Here is a 9193-nt window from a genome sequence, read left to right on the forward strand (position 1 = left end):
TGAAGGTGGAAATCGCAATATGACCATTAAATATTTCAATGTTGGTGCAGGGTAACTGACTCCCTCGTCCAAAAAAACAAACAAAAACAATAGTCAATATTTATATACATTATTAGTTAAAATAAACTATGAGAATTAAAGATATACTATGCTCTACCTTGAGTAAATGATATACTATGCTCATCATTGAGTAAAATATTGTAATCCTAGAAAATTATTGAAATCTATGAATTTCTTACTGAATATGTCTCATTTGAATAAAAGAATGAATAAACTATGTATCGGAAGGTGCGTTCTCTTTAACAGATCAAGTAAAGTTGGTCTTTTCTTAAAAGAAAAACAAGCTTTTTTTAAACGACACTATACAATCATATTGTGACAACCCATAGTATGTAGAGTTTCAAGCATAACATACATGTATGTACTTTGTGTCATAACATGTTTATTTTATATTTGCTAAGACACTGTGTAGCAATTAACAATAATTTCCAATATCAAATTTGAGCATAGTATATCTTTAAATTAGCTGTGAAGCCTTATTTTAGTAAAATATCATTTCAGGGGTGTTTACAAGTTTTACAAAATCATTCACGAGCCTCTTTAGAAATATTGTTAATATTTCACTCATTAGAAACTAACTTACTTAGTGACCCCCGCTGGAACGCTTCCAGCCTATAATAAAGTTGTTTGGAATACAATGCGTGGAGAAAAGAAAGCAATTACGTCAGTCAATATATAAATAGCATCGGTAAGTGCACATTATTTAAATTGTGTAACCCTGAGTTTCTTCTGAGACTCTTGTTTGTGAAATATACTCATATAATCTCTAAACAATATGAAAAGTGGAGTTGAAATTCATGTTTCTAACTTTGTGCATGAATTGACCACAGGCAGTCGGTGCGTGGTTTGGATACTTCTAAGCCACCTACCGACTGCCTATGGAATTTGACAAATATTTAAATTGCAAACAACATTCATTTGTTATTGATGAATGATAGTTGTTTAAAATGACCAAAATGTATGTCTCTATTTTCTCCATCGGATAATAAACAAAACGTCCCTGTCACAAAAAGCGGCTTATATACTTAATTCTCGCCTATAAATTGAATGACAGTAGTCATAATAAGGCGGGGTTACAACAGTCAGTTAACAAATGTGCATTTCGTTCCAAACTCTTAATTAATTATTAGGTGTTCGACTTAATAGATAAATGACAAACTTTGCCTGTCAATGTGATTAATAAGGGCATTTACTTAGAAATTGGAGTGTTTTCATTCGTCGGTAAATGATGTTGAGCACTAATGGTTTTTGTCTCGAAAATAACGAAATGAATGTCTGGTTTTGCCGCTAAAAACAAACCTTTTATGGGATGAAAAGTAACATTTGTACTAGTAATTTTTTATATTTGAGATAGAAGTATTTTAAACTTTGCAATGTAATAGAATATGGGTATTGGAGAATTTTATTTTTCAGTTCTAGACTCGTGAAATGTCATGGTTTACTATGAATAAATGTAATACCCCTTGAAGGATTTTTGTTTTCAAACTTTGATTAAATTTTCACAGAAAAAAAAGCGATTATAAAAAGTAATTGGGCGCCCTTGGCCGAGTGGTTAAGATCCACATCAAACCATTTGCCCGTCGCCGCTGTGGGTTCGTTCCCGACATGATTCTTTCATTTCTTACGGGACGTCGATGTCTCTACTCGGTTGTCTATTTGTGCCTAAAATAATCCACGGAAGGGCACCTGAGGTCATCTTTTGCCAGAACAGCTGGTGGTGGGTGTTCCCCCATCCAAAAAGTTACTTTTATTCGTTAAATGTAAGACATTCGGATCCGTACTAGTAAATCTATGCTCAATGAAGTATTTTCTTTAAACTGCGATCAAATGTCCATCTGTAACATTGTGTCCACTGAAGGGCAAGGTCAAGTTTAAATAATAGACAATTTTTTGTCCATGTAAATTATTTATTTCTTTTATTTAAAAATTTGCTTTAAATTAAGTATGCTAGTTCTTGAAAGCAATGATAAATGGACATAGCTATTGTATTAAATTCTGTGTCTTTTATAAAGAAGGGCCATTTAATATTGTGACGGTTAAAATGCATGCAATTAAAATCATTTCTTAACCATTGCGCACATTTACAGACATCACTACCCCCGTCCTTACGTCATTCCCCAAAATGTACGATGAAGTATTTAGTCCTCAGTTTGTCTCCCGATAGTTAGTTTCGAAAAGCAACTTCATTTATTTACGATTATAGTGGGTAAATAGCTCATGATGACATCAAATGGGTCCCTACCCTTTCTTTAGTTTTCGGATTTCACAGACGTTAAAGATTATTTTTTTTTATTTCATGTATTACTGAAACACATAAATCAATGTCGGAAGTAGTTTAAACACGTACAAAAAGAAGGTATGGTAATACTTTATTATCGTCTAAGTTCTACAATAAATAAAGTAATAATTGAAAACGTAGCTATATAGTTTCATTTAATTTCATTTAAGTGATAGTTTATTGCAAGCAGATACAGAAGAAAAAACTGCCGTTTATTAATTGAAGCATGTCATAAATACATTATCTTATCTGTCATTGGGTTAATTCACATAATTTTACTTTATTTTTCACAATATCCAGGTTTAATCACATTCGGTACTCATTCTGAAAAGAGACAGTTATACTTTTTTATGTCGATAGAAAAACAGATACTCGTATTTCCAAATGTGACCAAAAAAACAAACAAAAAAAACATCAACAAAAAACAAACAAACAAATACTCGTATATTTCCAAATGGGAAAAGAAATTCGTTTTAAAAAGACATAAGAGGAATGATTTACCCATGACTTGCCAGATTTCCTTAAATAGGTATTGCCAGCTTCCTTTTTTATGGAGTTCTGGGAAGATGAAAATGAAGATGAATTTAATTTCAAAATTTAAAATTTATCAGTCAACAGTTAAGACCCAGGCCACACTGCTCGGATATGCAGGTTTGCCTTATTCTATACTGATGGCAATGCCTTGTCATTTTCGGTTCTGTTCAGCAAGTTAAGGATTATTAAATTCAAGTTGTTTTGCAGAAACTACCGGTTACCTGTTTTAGTTTTTGCTTCCCTCATCAAATGAAAAATCTACTTTTTCCTGTTCAATCTAAGATTTCTCAGAAGTGCTCGTAGAAGATCTGCAGTTTCAGGAACGTCAGGGGTATCAGTAGTGTCTTCATCCGGTTCAGTATCTGGTTCAGTGCTTACTTCACTTGTTTCAGTTGTATTTCTTTCGGTAGTTTCTTCAGTAGTTTGTTCTGGAGTATAGCTTTCAGTAGGTTTGTCAGTAATTTCACTAACAGTGGTTTCAGTAGCTTCAGTTGTGCCTTCATTTTCGGCTGCATTATCTGCAGTGCCTTCACCATCATTTGTTGTATCTGTAAAAAGTTTTAGTGTAAATCTGGGACAGAATAACAACTTTGACATATTCTGTCCAAGTGTAAATATATCACATATCATAAAGTATTTTCAATCCTACATTTCTTCTCTTTCATAATTGTTTGTTACATAAACCTTTTAAAGATAAGCAAATCATAGTGATAACAGAATTTTTATGTTAATTTATACACCCTTTCAGGTATTTACATGCAGTTTGAACTTAAAATTAATATATTATTCAGCCACCAATAGGGTCAGATTTTATGGACATGTATATTGGTCTGGACCTACTTTTTGCAACGATTATTCACTATTGGTTCCTGTAAAGTAAAGTAAAGGCTAAACAAATTATGTTGACATTTTCTTTTGTATTTTTGTAACTCAGCAGCGATAATCACTTCCCTTTGTCACCAGACCAAAAAAAGGACGACTAGCTCGTCCGTGCAGTCTGACGAGACCTTTATCTATTGACTTCATTGTCTGCTTTCTGATCTGATCCTTTTTCATCATTGTAATGAATTGATTGTAGGTAAAATATGTTTGTGTTAAAATGTATGAAATAAGATATGTTAAAGGTAAACTGCATGAATATAACATTTTTTGCATACAGAAGACCTTAAAAGATAATAGACAGCTTTTTTTCAAAAGCAGACCAAGTCCATTACACAGATTCTGGAGCAGACGAGCTTTAAATTGTTTACCTGCGACTACACCATCGACGAGGCGCCCTATTCTGTCTATTAATCTGACAGCAGCGTCTGTCCCGTACTTATCTGAAGCAAATAGGATATCAAGGAGTATAAAATTATATTAGAAATTTACCTGATATTCTTAACTAAGATAATTGTCATTCGATAATTGTAGTTATTGGAATAATAAGATGCTATAGGACTGCTTTACTGATACACGCATCACATCGTAGCAACATTTACATGAAACCTCGGGCAGTCACTTCGCAGCCACTCTTACTTAAAACCAGGCGCAGTAACATCGAAGCCACTCTTATACGAAGCCTCGAGCAGTTAAATCGTTGCCACACTTACATTAAACCTCGGGCAGTCATTTCTTAGCCACTCTCGCTTATAACCTCGCTTAGTCACATCGAAGCCACACTTACACGAAGCCTCGAGCAGTCACATCGTTGCCACAGTAAAAAGATACTTTGCGTAGCCATACCATAGCTAAACTTCAAATTATTACCTCCCACAATCATACCGTTGTCACACTTACAAGTCACACACTCCAAATGAAGCCACCCTCATATAACTCCTCGTGTAGTCACAACATGGCCACACTTACATGATACCTCACCAAAACCGTGTATACTAAGTTATAGAATTATCTCCTTTATAATAACTTACATACAGGTACTATGTCTTTATATAAATCTGTCATATAATATGCCCAGGGGACCGCCTATGTTGTATTATTACTTGGTAGCGGTGGCATATTTCGTATAAGATGAAGCTACTTTATATTTAACGATAAATAATTCGTCACTTTTGTAACATGATGATTAAGTTAAATGAAATGATGTAATGCTCTAACATTTTTTCATCCTACCTGCGTAATCAATTAGTGACATCCTGAAAGAAGTGAGCGCCTGTTGTAAATCACCCATTGATTGCTGACCAGCACCGTTGGCACCGAGCATTCTTTTGTTACCAAGGAAACCATTTGGTAAGGCCTTGCGTACTGATTTCCCTTCATTCAGCCTTTTCATTCTACATCAAATTAATTAATATTTTTGTTTTGTTAATTCACAAAACGATAAAATTAAAACTGATATTTGAATGTATCTTTATTGTGGATGATGTCTGATATGTCATTTTCTGACTCAGTTTTAGCAAGCAAAGTCTTGATGACTTGTGACTGAAAGCGTGCACCAAGAACTCATATAAGGAAATTAACTATTCAAGTAATCTTATGATTTTATAGGAGTCAGGATGTCGGCAATTATTTAATGTTCGTTTTGTAAAGCGAGTACAATTTTAGATTTATGCCCTGAGACATTGCCATGAACATACTGCAAAACGGCATTTAATTGGAACAAATACGATAAAAACAAGTTGGAGGGGATCTTGTTGCTATAACTGCATTTGCCAAAACAGTACATGGTAAAGTTACCATTATGGCGTTGGTTTTGGCAAATGTTTTGTATGTCCGTACTCCCCCCTCGTCAATTGATTAATTTTAGTCATGCATATGGACTTGGTGGCATGTCGCTTTTTAGACATTGCAAAATGACACCCATTATTATTCAAAGTTTGTTAAATTTGAGAACATAAACGACGACACTTATTCACATTTCATTAATGACATGATTAAGTGAGATAATAGTTTGTTTTATTTTTTGTAATTCATAACCTGAAACTTTACTCTTGGTAGATCATTGTTTCTGTTATATCAAAACCCATGAAACAAAAACAAAATGGACTAAACTTTTCAAAAAACAGGGCACTTTCTCAAATTCAACAGGTTAATGGTTAATAATAAAACAGACAGCAATGCTAAATAAGTGACTCGGGTAGTCAGCAGTAACGCTGTCACGGGATATGCCTTTTTCTCAGTGATCGGGTTAACTGTTTGACCTAAATATATGTAATATATGTAAGGGATTTGCATAACATTTGATTTGAAACGAGCCTGTGCTCCTTGTCAAGTGTTTTCTTTATATAAAGAACATACTATATGTATGTTGATCATTTTTTGGAAAACACCCTCTAGTCAAATAGCCTGACTTATTTACGCACGTGCATTTTGCATTTCAAATTCATTAAATAGTATTCGAGCACTTGCTCAAAGGTCTTATCTTTTGAACCGTTCGAGTTATACTTACATCAATTTTCTCAGTATTTCGCTTTTAAACGAGCTCCCTGCTGCCATGGCAACGCACACAGCAAGTAGTACAATACATACTTTAATATTCATGGTCGCTCAAATTCCAGTCCGAAAATTTCTGCAATTTAATAAAAAAAATGTTAATTTTGGTATAAACTATTTGCTGCTTTTTAAATCGACCATTTTAGTTCGATAGAGGAACAATCCAATTTGTATTTTGTTGGTTTCTTATTCGATCCTTAGTCCAGGTGAAATTTCATCTTGACAATTCGTCTCTAACCTCGAATCTAATGGTCATTTATCTTTCACCGCTGATTCAGAAATCATGCGTCACTTGCAGAGAAATTTGGTAGTTAATGGTCTGGTTAGTTATCAAAGAATGCAAGTTAGATGAATCGACTGCCAAGATATGACAAAAAATATCTTGAAAATCAGCGTTCTAACAAACCGCTTATTTTTCAATTATGTAATCTAATTGATTAATTGAAATATTTTTTCTTGATGATTATTTTAACAGTAACTATTTAAGAAGGCAGACGTAAATAAAAAAATGTAAAGTAATTGAAAACAATATCCACCTAAAAATCAAAGTTGCTCTCAATTTAATAAAACGCTAAGAGAAAAGATCACAGCATTTGTATATCTATGTATCTTGTTGAATAAATTAAATTTAAAATGTCAAATTCTGATTTAAATATTTGAGAATGAAATTCGATTTTATCGTTTTATTATAGACTTCACATCTTAACGTTCCACGCGAATAATTTCGAATAAAATAATTGCGTGATTTATATGCAAATTGAGTATATAAACTCGAGTATTCATTTATACTTACAGGTTTGCGCTTTTTACGTACCGATATCTTAAGTTATAATTATATACTGAAAGGGTTTATGTTTTGAAAAATGTGAACGTTCATATCAAAACATTTTAGCCGCATTTTGAAAAAAAACTATCATATTCCGATTTGATCTTAGATATATATTTAAGAAATAAAAATAAATGGTGCATTTAAATTGTCACAATGTCACAATGTAAATTTTAAAATTGTCACAAACGTTACATTCACTATAACTTATTATTCTTGACCGTTTTAGTGCCACTTTTAATCCAATGATTTTTATATAAATAGAAACATTGTGATGTCAATATATATTCACAAAACGATATGTTTTTATCACGTGACACTTAATCCATTACTTTTAGGGCATGTGGAATATGTTGGACTTTCCATAATCTTTCATGAACAGGCTCAATAAAACTGAATCTGTTCTCCCCCTTTTAGATAGTTTGTTATCTCAATGTTAAAATAAAATAACAATTATTGCACTTCCAAGTTAAAGTAAATCATTTCCTCTCTACATACATCAATGGCATTTATTTTCACACCGTGTAAAACCTTTTAAAACAGTTTATAATTTAATATTGTATGACTGATTTGCATTTCGACTGCTTGATATTCTGGCCTTTTAAAAACTTTAATAGTTCTACATAAAAGAAAAATGTAATGAAAAAACTGCATTTAAATCTATAAAATTCTTACAGAATACGTCTTATCTATATAAAAGAATATATAAGCTATGTATTGGAAGCTACATTCTCTTTAACAGGACAAGTAAAGTTGGTCTTATCTTAAAAAAACGCTGCCAGTTTGTTTAACGAAACTTTATATTCATATTGTGACCACCTATAGTGTGTAGAGTGTTAAACATGACATACCTACTTTGTGTGAAGTTATAGCATGTTTTTTTATATTTACAGAGAGACTATGTTACAATTATGTATATTTTCTGAGTATAGTATATCTTTAAGAATTCAAAAACAGAACAATTTTGCATTCAATAATGATTAAATTAGGCAGTCCAGATCCTTAATTCCCAACATCATAAATATAGCAATTTACGATGAATGCAAAAGTGGAAATGAATATGTAATAATGTAATAGATTAGCATTAATTTGTAGTGTACGTTGAATGTTCGTTTAATTTATTTACGATTACGATAATATTTGCGCTTCTTAAATTGTCGTATTTTACGAAAGGTTTATACATTCCATTTTTGAAAGTAAGGCAATAATGAATGCATTTATCTCCAAGTATCTTATAGTAGCGATTTTAAAATAGAATTTTAACGTTTCAATTTATAAATATTTCATTTTATAAAGATCCTAGCAAAAATGCTCTTTTTGTAACGAAAGACAAGACCAACTTCTTTCTTTAGAATTTATGACATTACGTTATGTAAGTAACTTAAATATAGATGGATGAGTTAAAAATTTAAAACAATGCTCAGATTATCTAAGTTAACGTAAAAACATGACATGAAATTGATAACATACTTACAATTATAGAAAGCGCCGCAAATCCAGAAAAAAATATCCGATTTATAAGTGAAAAACAAGGTTCCAACTGCAGGAGTCCGAAATTTGATATGTTTCCCTGCGGGATAAATGTGCATATTTATACTTATAACTATATTTATTCACCCGTGAAATTTCGTGATGTCACACCTAGGTGTTAACTTTACATGCGCTTCATTTACCTGCTTGTTAATCAATTCACGTTCTAGGGCGGATGCATTTGTCAAGAGTTAATAGAGACTTCAAATCCAGTGTGTATCCATCGTACCCCTTGCTTCCCAAGCTTAAATTAGCAATATAACATTCTGATAAGCATCGAAAATACTTACCCCTTAATTATTTCTCCCTTTCCTCATCCTTTAATTTCCCTTCTACACTTTTTTGTTTACCTTTATCAAATTTGAATTGTATCCTTCAGGATTGGTGCGTGGTCTTGTTATTTAATTGTTTTAGTACCCCCCATCCAATTTCCGCTCTTGTGCTCTTTCCTTTGTCCGTTTTCTGTCTCATCATCTTGTGTTATTTGATGCAGACCATTGACCCATTGTCTTTAATCATTATAACAAGAATAT

General features: G+C 32.4%; 1 protein-coding gene across 1 annotated transcript; it reads right to left on the reverse strand.

Moving 5' to 3' along the window:
- Window positions 1–2416: 2416 nt before the first annotated feature.
- Window positions 2417–8760, reverse strand: LOC132740934 (uncharacterized). The gene is made up of 6 exons (XM_060728997.1): window positions 8605–8760; window positions 6261–6380; window positions 4985–5145; window positions 4123–4194; window positions 3094–3420; window positions 2417–2662 (listed from the first exon to the last, which is right to left on the reverse strand). Exons 2-5 carry the CDS (start codon window positions 6350–6352, stop codon window positions 3131–3133), a joined length of 615 nt encoding a protein of 204 aa, XP_060584980.1. The 5' UTR covers window positions 6353–6380; window positions 8605–8760; the 3' UTR covers window positions 2417–2662; window positions 3094–3130.
- Between the last annotated feature and the right edge of the window lie 433 nt (window positions 8761–9193).

Source organism: Ruditapes philippinarum, unplaced genomic scaffold (assembly GCF_026571515.1).
Source record: "Ruditapes philippinarum isolate M1 unplaced genomic scaffold, ASM2657151v2 ctg5884_1_1_1_1, whole genome shotgun sequence".
Classification (NCBI taxonomy): domain Eukaryota; kingdom Metazoa; phylum Mollusca; class Bivalvia; order Venerida; family Veneridae; genus Ruditapes; species Ruditapes philippinarum.

Bases quoted from the DNA above. Each gene is read 5' to 3' on its own strand.
- LOC132740934 (XM_060728997.1), bottom strand. From the start codon at position 6,352: ATGAATATTAAAGTATGTATTGTACTACTTGCTGTGTGCGTTGCCATG. The intron at 5,146-6,260 runs GTAAGTATAACT...AATTTGATGTAG, and splicing joins GAAATACTGAGAAAATTGAT to AATGAAAAGGCTGAATGAAG. The intron at 3,421-4,122 runs GTAAACAATTTA...AACTTTTTACAG, and splicing joins CGTCGATGGTGTAGTCGCAG to ATACAACAAATGATGGTGAA.